Source organism: Palaemon carinicauda, chromosome 10 (genome assembly GCF_036898095.1).
Source record: "Palaemon carinicauda isolate YSFRI2023 chromosome 10, ASM3689809v2, whole genome shotgun sequence".
Lineage (NCBI taxonomy): Eukaryota > Metazoa > Arthropoda > Malacostraca > Decapoda > Palaemonidae > Palaemon > Palaemon carinicauda.
Genome location: NC_090734.1, coordinates 68,028,380 through 68,041,264, shown reverse-complemented (window position 1 = coordinate 68,041,264; position 12,885 = coordinate 68,028,380). Strand labels below are relative to the sequence as shown.

General features: G+C 38.7%; 1 protein-coding gene across 2 annotated transcripts; it reads right to left on the bottom strand.

Annotated features, from left to right (window-relative positions):
- Window positions 1-366: 366 nt before the first annotated feature.
- LOC137648627 (uncharacterized) lies at window positions 367-4,943 on the bottom strand. 2 transcript variants are annotated; one of them, XM_068381569.1, is made up of 4 exons: window positions 4,786-4,943; window positions 3,316-3,476; window positions 1,524-3,185; window positions 367-1,068 (listed from the first exon to the last, which is right to left on the bottom strand). In XM_068381569.1, the coding sequence occupies exons 2-4, from the start codon at window positions 3,454-3,456 to the stop codon at window positions 772-774; spliced, it is 2,100 nt and encodes a 699-aa protein (XP_068237670.1). In that variant the 5' UTR covers window positions 3,457-3,476; window positions 4,786-4,943; the 3' UTR covers window positions 367-771. The 2 variants fall into 2 exon arrangements, with proteins under 2 accessions (XP_068237670.1, XP_068237668.1); XM_068381567.1 differs by lacking the exon at window positions 4,786-4,943 and having other exon boundaries at window positions 3,316-3,767.
- Between the last annotated feature and the right edge of the window lie 7,942 nt (window positions 4,944-12,885).

Sequence of the window (12,885 nt, the reverse complement as noted above, 5' to 3'; positions counted from 1 at the left end):
CTATACCTCTGCCAACAATAACACAAAAGTGTAAATAAAAGCAAAGCAGTACACCTTTATGAACTCTGAAACCTCTCCACTGAGAATTGTCATAATGAACAAACGAACAAAATATGTTAATAAATACAAAAACACTTCGATTATTTGTCTAACTCCCAAAATAAGTTTCCTAAGAAATTACAGTCTACTTTATAGCTCACAATCAGACTGACAAGGTGTAGGGAATAGTTGGTAATTTTCAAAAACGGGTGATGTGTTCACGACCCGGACAGTAAAATGAATAATATTCATAAAAAAAAAAGTTATTGAGCTAAAGGAGAGATTTTGTGCTTAAAAGAAAGTGTAACTAATGCCCCATCTTATGCTATGAGTTTCATATCTGTAGATATTATATTTTGGGTTTTACAGCCCTTTTTAAAATCCAAAAATCTCTGCCCGGGTCGAGACCGCGTGGTCACGACCCGGACTGGTTTGTGGTCTCAACCCGGACGGATGTTTTGGTCCACCAAAATGACACTTTAAGAATTATTTTATATTTGTTCTTAGTAAAAACATCCAGAACATGACCCTGAAAGGTGGAATAAAACAATTGGTAGCAAAATCTCAATTTAATACAAAAATATATATATTAAAAAAAAATGGGAAACTGAATGACTTGAAACTAATGTATGTTAAAGTGAATGACTTAAAACTAATGCATGATAAAGTGAATGACTTAAAACTAATGAATCTTAAAGTGAATGACTTAAAACTAATGACTTTAAAGTAATGCTAATGCATGTTAAAGTCCCTCAAGGGAGGGAGGACCTTGATGAGGTTTGCTTGTCGTTGGGTGGTCCCCGTGCTGACTGTAAGGACCCCCAACACACTGCTGCGGTCGACACTGTCGACATCCCCGATGTCTGGGAAGTGGAAGGTGTCCTTCAGCAAGGGCGACCTTATCCTGAGGAAGTCCACCTGCAGCTGCTGCCCGTCTTCCTCCAGGGAAATGACCTTGCCCACAAAGTGGACAAGCTCCTCAGACTTCTTCCCCTGGAAGAGAAGCTGGACCAGGACAAAGTCACCCACCTGGGGGAAAAAAATGAAAAAAAAGAATTAATAGCCTAGCCTATGGAATTAATGAATAAGGAATTTGGCTTTAAAACCAAGCCATTCAGCTCGGCTACTAAATTTGACAATTAAATAGAAATTTTCTAAGGAATTTGGCTTTAAAACCAAGCCATTCAGCTCGGCTACTAAATTTGACAATTAAATAGAAATTTTCTTCTAGACTTGGGCTAGGCTACTTAGCCTATGCAATAGGCTAGATGAACATAACCTAATCTAGGCTAGGATAGCCTAGGCTACAGATTTTGAAATATGAAAAAAAAGAATGAATAGCCTAGCCTATGGAATTTGACAATTAAATAGAAATTTTCTTCTAGACTTAGCCTAGCCTAGGCTACTTATGCAATAGATGAACATAATCTAGCCTAGGCTAGGCTACAGATTTTGAAATAGGCTATTAAAAAAAAGTCCCTCACCTCTGGCTCCTTCTGGACGAATGGATAGGAGGCAGCATCAAACTCAAGCTCCTCTGCAACCTCATCTGAATATTCAGATGAGTCGTCACAGAGTGCAGGATTGTCGACAGCCTCCTCATCACTACTGCTCTCCTCAACTGGCTCAGACCTCTTCTTCTTAACCGCCTGTCGTGCCTCCTGCCCTCTCTTCTTCTCCTGCAACCTCCGCTTCTTCTCCTCTCTGGCTGCTTTCTTCTCCTCCTTGTCCCGCAGCTGGCTAAGAGCCTCCTCATCCTCAGTCAGGATGCAGGCGCGGATCTTCTTGCGCCCTCTAGCAGCAGGGCGGGGACGAGCCTTCGGGTAGGGCTGCACAGCTTCGGGAGTGATGTCGGGAATTGGAGGAGATGAAGGTGTTGGAGTTGGAGTCTGCTGAGGTTGGAGTGCTGCTTCAGGAGAGTTAGCCCTAGACGCTGAAGCTGGTGACATCCTACCTATTCCAGATGGTCCAGGCTGAGGTTGGTCAGGCTCCGATGGAACTGGTGTCAAGGGTGCGGCAACAGTTTCTGGCAAATCATCATCATCATCAGGAGGGGCCTGCTCTGTGACTTCTGCCCCAGCAAACGCATCATCTGGAAAGATGTTGCGGTTGACGGGAAAGATGCCAGTAGCACGAAACCCATTGGTGATGTTGGTGACATTACAAACCTTGTCCCAGGCCTTGCACGCCATCTCTGGCAACATATGTTCTGTGATGGGCACGTGAGGGTTTGAAAGTTTAAAATCGTCCTGAATGGATCGCAGGACAGACTTGAAGGGGCCAAAGACACTTACATCTAATGGCTGGAGTTTGGCTGTAGTATGAGGTGGCAGCGTGACAATTACGATGCCATGCCGTATCGCATACTCAACCACATGAATGCTCATGTGACACTCGGCATTGTCCATTATCAGCAGTATCTTATTCTCCACTGAAGAATAAGACACCTTATGGAGATGCTCGAGTGTCTGCACGAAACGCTCATGGTCCATCCAACCGTTAGCCTGCAAGAGCACTGTGGTTCCAGGAGTAGTCCCTCTCTGAAAATCAGCATTCATCTTCTTTCGTGCGATGATAAACACTGGAGGGAAACCTTGCCCTGCAGCATTAACAATCCCCACGAAAGTCATATGATTGCCTCTCTCCCGAGCAACCTGCGAAGCAACAGGACGACCTCTCTCGCAAACAACCTTACATGGCTTCATCACAGTGGACAAGCCACTCTCATCCAAGTTGAAGATCCTGGCTGGCATGAAACTGTGTCGCTCGACAGCTTCCACGTAAGCCTTGAAGAAGACTTCAACGTTTACGCGGTTGAAAGCCATCGCGCGCGAAAGTGACATGCCCTCCGGAGCCTTCAATGCAAGCCTTGGATGACGGAACATATACCCGTAATACCAGTCACGGGTGGCCATACCTTCCCTCTTCCAGCCATCAGGAATACACGGGCTGCCAACAGCCTCTGCATACTTCAGGATCATCCTCCTGAAAGCTCTCGTTGGCAGGCCATAGAACATCCGCGCGATCTTGATGGAGTATTCCTCGATCAAGGTTTCCTGCGCATCGGTGAAAACCTTTTTGACGTTTTGATGCTTAGGCACAAACGTCTTCCCATCACTCTCCGCTTTGGACCGAGTGAAAGCATCCTGAAAAAATAAAACAATGGTTAAAGTGGGGAGCATAGGCCCGATAGGGTAGGCTAGCCTAGGCTAGCCTAAAGTTCTTAGCCTAGGCTACACATAGAATTTAAGAGGGCTTAGATTTATTCAAGCTTACCCCAAGAGTCGAAACTTTAACTCCAAAAAGGTTGCACGCAGTACGGATGCTACAACCAGTCTCTAGGCGGTGGTAGAATGCCTTCTCTAAATTGGTCCTATCCGTGGTTAGGATGTTCTTTGGCATGTAGTTGCGAGGCATGGTTGGGAGTCACGAAGGATCTGAAAGAGATAAATGGCATTAGAGACATAGGCTAGGCTAATAAATATTTGTTCCATGTTAAAATTCTATTGCCTGACCAAACCTGTCCGAGTCGAGACCACGGACCTTGCTTTTTAAAAAAATTCTTAAAAATTAAAAAATTGGCCTAGGTTAAATATTTCAATTTGGAAGACTAAACACTATTGGGGGGCACATATTAATTCTAAAAAAAATTAATTTGCACAAAAAAAAATAGCTCAAAACTGACTCTATGTTTGACTTAGGCAATCACCCATATTTAATTATTTTAAACCATCAATAATTTTATAAGAGTTAATATATAGTATTAATATTGGTTTTAGGTTAAAATGAGAGTGATTGACAGAGTCATTAAAAAAAAAAAATTTATTGCTTCTTATACCTCCATGGTCTCGACCCGGACAAACCTGTCCGAGTCGAGACCACGGACCTTGCTTTTTAAAAAAATTCTTAAAAATTAAAAAATTGGCCTAGGTTAAAAATTTCAATTTGGAAGACTAAACACTATTGGGGGGCACATATTAATTCTAAAAAAAATAAATTTGCACAAAAAAAAAAAGCTCAAAACTGACTCTATGTTTGACTTAGGCAATCACCCATATTTAATTATTTTAAACCATCAATAATTTTATAAGAGTTAATATATAGTATTAATATTGGTTTTAGGTTAAAATGAGAGTGATTGACAGAGTCATTTAAAAAAAAAAAATTTATTGCTTCTTATACCTCCGTGGTCTCGACTCGGACAGCATGTGCACATTGTCCGAATCGAGACCACGCACATAATTTTTTTAAAAATTCGTAAAAAATATAAACAATTGGCCTAGGTTAAATATTTCAATTTGGAAAAGTAAACACTAATGGGGGCACATATTAATGCTAAAAATAATTCAATTCCATCAATAAAACACTTCGAAAAATCACTCGATATTTAGCCGTGGCAAACACCCATTTCCAGCCTTTTCCATGGCTTTATCTCACATATGGTACATTATAGTTGTAAGAACTATGCAATCATTCACTTTTTAAGTGGTTTTTCCAGTACACTTAATTTGCATGAACCTTCAAAAATTGTCCGAGTCGAGACCACACCATAAATTTATTTAGCGGGCACCCCAAGCCACTCCATTGTTGTTTAGCCACTCCGTATTATCACTGATTTTATGCCAATATGGCTATATTACACAACAAAACTTATCACAACTTGATCACGCCTTATTCATGGTCATGGCACAATATATCCTGATGCCGAAAATTAAGATCACGACCCCTTAAAATTGAAATTCTTACCTTGTTTACAAGCGAAGCGTTGGCGGGCAGGTTTGCAAATGGCGTCTAGTTAGGACCGCCCTCCCTCATACGTCATGGCTCTGACGTCATCCTAGGCTCGATCGCTGATTGGTTATTAAGACTGTCCGAGTCGAGACCGTGTCCGGGTCGTGACCACATCACCCTAGTAGACAAGCTTGATTTGATAACTGCTACATCCAATGTCAAGCAATTTTTATTTATTGTCTATCTACCGATCTATTTACTGTAAAAAAAAAAAAAAAAAAAAATAGCCGGTACTGCATTTTGCTTTAAACTTTCACCAATGATTATCGTCAGAATGATGACTTCATGAGGCTCCACCCACTTTAGCCTCGTTATAATTCTGGATAACACTGACGGCTATCATGGGCATTGTTGGATCAGAAAATTAAAATTCTGGCTATAAAAACTTATTTCTCGAGTAGTTGTAAGAAGTGCTAAATGATCCTCAAGGATCCCAGCAGTTGGCCTAAACGTTTAATTCATGTATACTACTGTTGCCGGACTACTGCTACAGTAGTATTACTACGCGCTAGCACAGATACCCCACCCACATTTATGTATCGTTCCGCCATTCATAAAGTCTGTGTCATTTTTATTCACTGTGCAATAAGCCATGGCCTCCTCAGAATTTAAGTTTTATATTAGATGATAGGCTATTTCATTAAGCTGACAAATTTATGGCAACTGGGTATGTTATTGCCGATGTTGAAGCTAAAGATAAAGTTTGGTATCATTCCTTCATTGCATTATCATCTTTACTACTATTTGTTTTGCTACATGTAGTAATTATTTTAAAGGATAAATGAATTATGTTCACTTTACTCCTATAAATTCCCATAAGATGTACAAATAAAACTCCTAAAACTATTCATGATTTATTTACAAAATACAGTCATGCCCAAAACATAGCCAACACGGTCGTACGGCCTAAGAAGAAGAAAAAAAAAATTATATAGGATGATCCGTTGGTTTGATGGAGAGTTTAGCACAAAATTTTCATTTTAACAAAAATAGTTATATCAAGACTGTTTACATACAATCTCTCTCTTTCTCTCTCTCTCTCTCTCTCTCTCTCTCTCTCTCTCTCTCTCTCTCTCTCTCTCTCTCTTGGTGGCATAGTGAATAGTTAATGGAAATGTTCAAAAGCCTGAGTGACATTACAAGTATTATAATCATATTACGCTAAATACAAATCAGACCATAAACATTGGATTTAAACTAGAAACTGAATAATTACCTATTCAGGCTATAGTAAATATGGCCATGGGACTTCTCTTGACTGTATAAAGTTGCAAGTCGTAAGATAAATGCAGTTTTGCAACCACAGGGGCAATTCCAAATCCTGCTAGCCATTCTTGACTGTTATGGGTTCCAGAGCCGATGGAAGAAGGTGAATGGGTGTCCGGTGGATGGGCGGGGCAAAATTTTGTCAAAAGGTGTTTACATTGCTTACGTAATGAATGTTTTCGACTCTTGGCTCGTTATCACTGGCCATGGCGTCGGCTAGATCATTTTTACTCTATAAAAATTAAAACTATCGGGTTTAGGTTATTGAAAATGCTGACAAAATTGGTGTGTGGTTGTAAAATATACATATGTCAACTTTCAGCTACATCCGATGCCTTGATAAGGAGCAAAGTCCAAAAAACCGTGTTACAGAGGCCCTGAATCTCATAGTAGGTTATATATCGAATATAACCTAATACAAGGAATTTTATATATATATATATATATATATATATATATATATATATATATATATATATATATATATATATATATATATATATATATATATATATATATATGTATGTATGTATGTATATGCATATATATATATATATATATATATATATATATATATATATATATATATATATATATACATATATATATATATATATATATATATATATATATATATATATATATATATATATATATATATATTCATATATATACTGTATATAAATAGTATATATATATACATATATATATACATATTTATGTATATATATATATATATATGTATGTATATATATGCACACACACACACACATATATATATATATATATATTTATATATATATATATATATATATATATATATATATATATATATACATATATATAAGTATATATATATATATATATATATATATATATATATATATATATATATATATATGTCTATACATATATATATATATGTGTGTGTGTGTCTGTACATATATATATATATATATATATAGAGAGAGAGAGAGAGAGAGAGAGAGAGAGAGAGAGAGAGAGAGAGAGAGAGAGAGAGAGAGATAGATAGATAAATAGATAGATATATATATATATATAGATAGATATATTTCTATAAATATATATCTATATATATACATATATATACATTTGTAAATATATATATATATATATATATATATATATATATATATATATATATTTATATATATATATCTGTATATATATATATATATATATAGATAGACAGATTGATATATATTTATAAATATATCTATATATATACAGTATATATATATATATATATATATATATATATATATATATATATATATATATATATATGTATATATATATATATATATATATATATATATATATATATATATATATATATATATATATATATATATATATATATATATACATATATATATATATATATATATATATATATATATATATCTATATATATATATATATATATAAATATATATAGATAGATAAATAGATAGATATATTTATGAACATAGATAATACTGTATCTATATCTATATATATGTATTATATATATATATATATATATATATATATATATATATATATATATATATATGTATATATATATATATATATATATATATATATATATATATATATATATATATACATATATGAGGGATGCTTAGCAACTCGTTCACGGTGGCCGATGGAGCTGAAATGAAATAAGAAAGGAAGTGCCTTCCAGGCTTTCACAGCATCTGGTCATCTGCGTGTTGTCTGCTATTGACGTTTCTATAGCATCGTCTGCTGCTGTCACCACTTATCTAGCGATCATTTATATGTCAGCAGGTTCACTACACTTCAAGGGTTTTTGCAATGCCGAGGAAGAAAGGTTACGTAAAGATGTAGGCTTAATATGCTGAGAAATGAAGAGAAAGAAACGGGAAAAGATACAAAAAGCGTCAGCCATTACACCACCACCAGTTGCTTCCCCAACCAGCCATGTGGGTGCTGCACTACCAACGCCTTCCCCAACCAGCCATGTGGGTGCTGCACTACCAACGCCTTCCCCAACCGCCTGCCAAACTTGACCTCGGAATCTGGGGTAAATTTTTCATCAAAGATTTCACCCCTAAGCCTATCAGATGTTTCAGATGCAATCGCTTTGGACTTCACAGAAACCAGTACTTAGCTTCCACCTACAACTGTGTCATTTGTGCACAAGCACATGACACTGAGATCTACCTTGTTTGCTTCAAGACTGGTGTAAACATCACACCTTGCTATCCAAACTGCCGTGACCCCATCATGTATGGAATCACCTGTGCCCTGTCAGATTGGCCCATGTCCAGTACACCTTCGATTCATTCTTCCTCTGAATCCCCTCCCTCCCTAGTTTATCCAAACCTCATGAAAAATGCCCTAAATTTAACCTTCCCTCCTACCTCGCAGATCCTGAAAAAGGCCTAACTATTGATCAATATGAAACCCTCGCCGTTCCTAATCATAATCTCTACCTCTGCAAATACCTTATTTCTGACCATGCCCCTAACCCTGAAAATCTCCTAACTGCTTTAAAGTTCTTTCTGTTGACAAAAGACGACGTGCTGCTTCACCCTTTTTCCTTCATTCCTCTGATGACTCCTAATTCTTCTCTTGCTTCTATATCTTTCTCTTCTATGCAGTGTCCCCAGTATGGTTTGTCTGGGCTAAATTTTCTTAGCGCCTGATAATTTTTAGGTGTTACATTGCATGGAATGAGCGCTGCTCTTATTCTATATACTTACTCCTTGCTTATCCAACTCTTTTTGCCCATTCTAATTTTTGCGATAGCATTTCTACATACTTTCACAATATTATCATATCGCTTTTACAGTATTATCACTCTATATGATCTGTCATTTTCCTCCTGATTATCCACTGTACCTTCCCTTCCTATCCTCTTATTTATTCTCATCCATTCCTTCTCTTAAGCATTCCCTGTTCGCCTTTCTTATGTTAATATCTTTTTATTGGCATAAGTTTCGAGATGGGATGTGTCAACTAGAAGGAACCGGCCCTGTCACTGATTTCCTGTGTCGTGTAACTGTCATCTTGTCATATATTTTTGTTCCTCCCTTACCTATTTCCCATTTTGTTTCACCTTCCTCTCTCTATATCCCTCCCATTCACTTCTAATTCTTGCTCACCAACCCCAATTTTTCATTGCCTATCTTCTAACTGACTTTATCTCTACATCACTCTGATCATTCTATCTTGTATCTTTCCCTCCTGTGCTGCCCACATCCTCAAACACCTCCTTTTTCCTGATTGGCTCCTTCCCCTCTCTCTTATTGTTCTTGTCTTCTGATTTTCCTTTAACATCGCACTTTCCGTGTCTCCTGATTGGTTCTCAGCTCTCACACTTAGCTTCTACACGCTCCTACACGTCTCTCAGTCCAACCAAGATCCGTCCCTATCTAGATTCTTAGTCTCACTTCTTTTCCGTCTGCACTCTTAAATCCATCTTTTTCTGATTGGCTCTCTTAGCTCCTACACCTCTCTCTCTCTCTCTCTCTCTCTCTCTCTCTCTCTCTCTCTCTCTCTCTCTCTCTCTCTCTCTCTCTCTCTCAGTCCACCCAACCAAGCTCCGTCCCTATCTAGTTTCTTAGTGTCACTTCTTTGCCGTCCACACTCTTAAATCCATCTTTTCTCTGATTGGCTCTCTTCTCCCATTCCCATTATTCTCAATGTCGTTTTTTTCCTTTAACGTCTCATGTTTCGTGTCTCCTACACTACTCTCCTCATCCTTATAACCTTATGTTGTCTCATTACTGATATCCTATTCTTGTTACTGATTAATATAATTACCACTTTGAACATTCGTTACTGTTAGGCTCTCCTACTTTTATTTCCTTCTTTTGTTGTTAGCTCTCTCTTACTTACCAAATACTATTCCCTATCGCTCCTCTAACTCTTAATCTTTTACTTGGGATATTCTTTTTCCCTTCCCTTCTGCCCCTATCTAAACTACTTTTTTTTTCCTTCCCGTGATCAACTCCCATGGGACTCTCTACTGTAAACACTTTCCCTCTTACTACTTAATTCTCATTTTCATGGACCTAAAAAGGAGTCACCCTACCGATTCCTTTCTACCCCTTGGCATGTTCAAGCCATGTTCCGTTCGAGAGCAACTGAGTTGATCCAAATTTGAATACAATTCCAAGTCAATAACCCCCATTTGTTTTAAATTCACTTTATATAACAATCCCTTTCCTAATTTAACCTTGTTACTTTCTCTTTGTATCACCCTTGCAGGCTGCCAACACAAGAGCCTGGGCCTTGCTTTTATAGCAAGGCATTCTAAAACGAACGAACAAACCACCCTAGTGCTCCAACACAGACCATTCCCCCAAGTTCAATACACAATACATTCACTATTCCAAAAACAATATTGAAAATACAATCATAAGAAGGAGTAATTTAATAGATATTGCTAATAATGTAACCTGTCCTGAGTGTTTTGAAAAATGTATAAAGTCAGTTTACTGTTCTTTACTATATACTCCCTTATGTTGTAGGGAGCATATAGTAAAGAATGTCACCATCATTGGCCGTGACCCTGACAGCAGGCACCTCAGGATAATGAAAGCGCTTTTCATACAAGAAAGACCTGACCTCAACACCACACAAGTGGGGAGATTATTGCCAACATACATAAGGTCCATCACCAACAATAGCTCAGGCAATCACAACCATACCAGGACTGACATGACTGGATTATCTCCAGCGAGAACCTAATGCCTTAATCCCAGCAAGCACACTGGCTAGCCAGAGGCAACTACCATTCAGGAATCGTCTCTGCCCTAGGGTGGTTCTTGACCAATAAGGATGGAATATCAAAGCAGCACTCTGTATATTTAAGCCCTTACAAACAAATCCTGTTAGCTAGTCTTCACTCTATTTAGAACACCCTTGCTAACAATGTTTACTTCACAGATGGCTCCGTTGACAGGGCTGTCCCTGCTGCTGCTGCCGCTATCTACTCTGAAGTCTTCCAGGCCAGTTGGAGGCTGTCTAACGACGCCTCCACTCTGAAGACTGAACTTGTAGCAATCCTAAAAGCATTGGAACACTCTGTCACTGCCCGAGGACATACCACAATCCATACGAACTCGATGGGTGCGATTTCTGCCATCAAAAGTTCCACAGATAAAGAGAACACCCTTATTGTTTCCAATATGAAGCACCTAGCTTTTGTCCACTTTCATAACCACAGAGAGGTTACATTAAACTGGATCCCCAGTCACTCTGGGATTCAAGGAAATGACGCAGCTGACAGCCTTGCCAGGGGAGCCCTTGCAGTGGACACAATTAGCATCCCTCTCAACCCTTCCTTAGGTTAATTGCAGAAGTAAATGATCAAGTACTGCCACAACCAGCTCCTCAGTAACGTCAGGCAGGCCCAATTAGATTCTTCTAGGACTGCTACTTGGTATATCAATGTAACAGATTTTGTCCCTGAGTCCCTCCCCAATGACACCTCCAGATGCCTTGCAGTGATTTCTCACAGACTCAGACTTGGCTACTCCTGTTCCTGGGAGATGTACGGCCTTGATGATAGGCACTGTTCATACTATGACCTACCAATCAATCTCCCACTGGCCCACTACCTGCTTTACTGTACAGAAACTTTTCCCCTGAGGCAGACTCTCAACCCTGGCCCTCAGCTCACCCCAGTCTCTGTAGCCAGGCACATCCTGGAAAACATACAAACATTATCAGGTTTCCTGTGCTCTTACCCACCACCTTCGTATTGGCCTGCCTTGGCTCCTGTTCACTCCCCCTCCCATTCTTTCCTACACCATACACCCTCTAGATAACCACACAGCACACTCTACAGGCTGCGTGACAGCTATACCTATCCCATCCTGTCATAAAATCCCTTCCAACCCCATATTAGTCCACACCCCCCCCCCCCCTTACTAACTTGCTTGCTCACCTAGTTAGATGTTCAAGTTACTTGTCACTTTCTCTCAAGCTGCTATTCTTCCCCTCCAACCCATGCCCGTCTCCTCACGCTCCTCCTTAAGCTTGTCAGAGACTTTTGTGTCTCACTCTCAACCTTGTACTAAAAACCTCCTCACTCCTCACCCAGTTCCTCCCACTCACTGTCAAACCTTTCTCTCCTCACTGAAAATGCTCATTTACTCCCTTAGGGGACTGCACTGCTGTACATCAAGTACGGCACCCATCCTTGATCCCTAAATTAAGTCATACATAGTTATGGCTTGTCTAATGCCCAAAAATACATAAACAGGCTAGAATATAAGAAAATCTTTATTGACACTGTCCCCAACTATGTTGGGGACCACCACTCTGCCCTCGGACAGATCTCAGACTGATGATTGGCCTTTTAGCCTTAGTCGCAAGCTGGCGTTTCGGCACCAGTCTGATAAGAAAAGAAAACTATTGACTGTTCTCAGCCCTGGTAGAGAACCCTGGGCTCTTGTGCTGAGCTAGAGCCAATACCTCCTTGTATTGGTGTGCTACTGTCTTAAGCACACATTTGAGTATGAGTTGTTTTCAGATGTATTTGAATGGTTTACTGAACACATTTTAGTAGTTTTTAAGTTTTATTGTGAATAACAACTGAGTTAAACATCTCCATCACTGGAGGAAGCTGTGTTGGTCCACATGACCAATTCTGGTGAAGTTTAGATATGAACTGAATAAATTACCGATATCACAAATATCGTATGCTTGCTTTTTCTTAACCAAGTGACGGAATCGGAAGACACCTGCATCCGGTGACGTCACAAACTTTCACACGAAGAGACAATG

Bases quoted from the DNA above. Each gene is read 5' to 3' on its own strand.
- LOC137648627 (XM_068381569.1), bottom strand. From the start codon at position 3,456: ATGCCTCGCAACTACATGCCAAAGAACATCCTAACCACGGATAGGACC. The intron at 3,186-3,315 runs GTAAGCTTGAAT...TTATTTTTTCAG, and splicing joins TTAAAGTTTCGACTCTTGGG to GATGCTTTCACTCGGTCCAA. The intron at 1,069-1,523 runs GTGAGGGACTTT...TTTTTCCCCCAG, and splicing joins TCGTCCAGAAGGAGCCAGAG to GTGGGTGACTTTGTCCTGGT.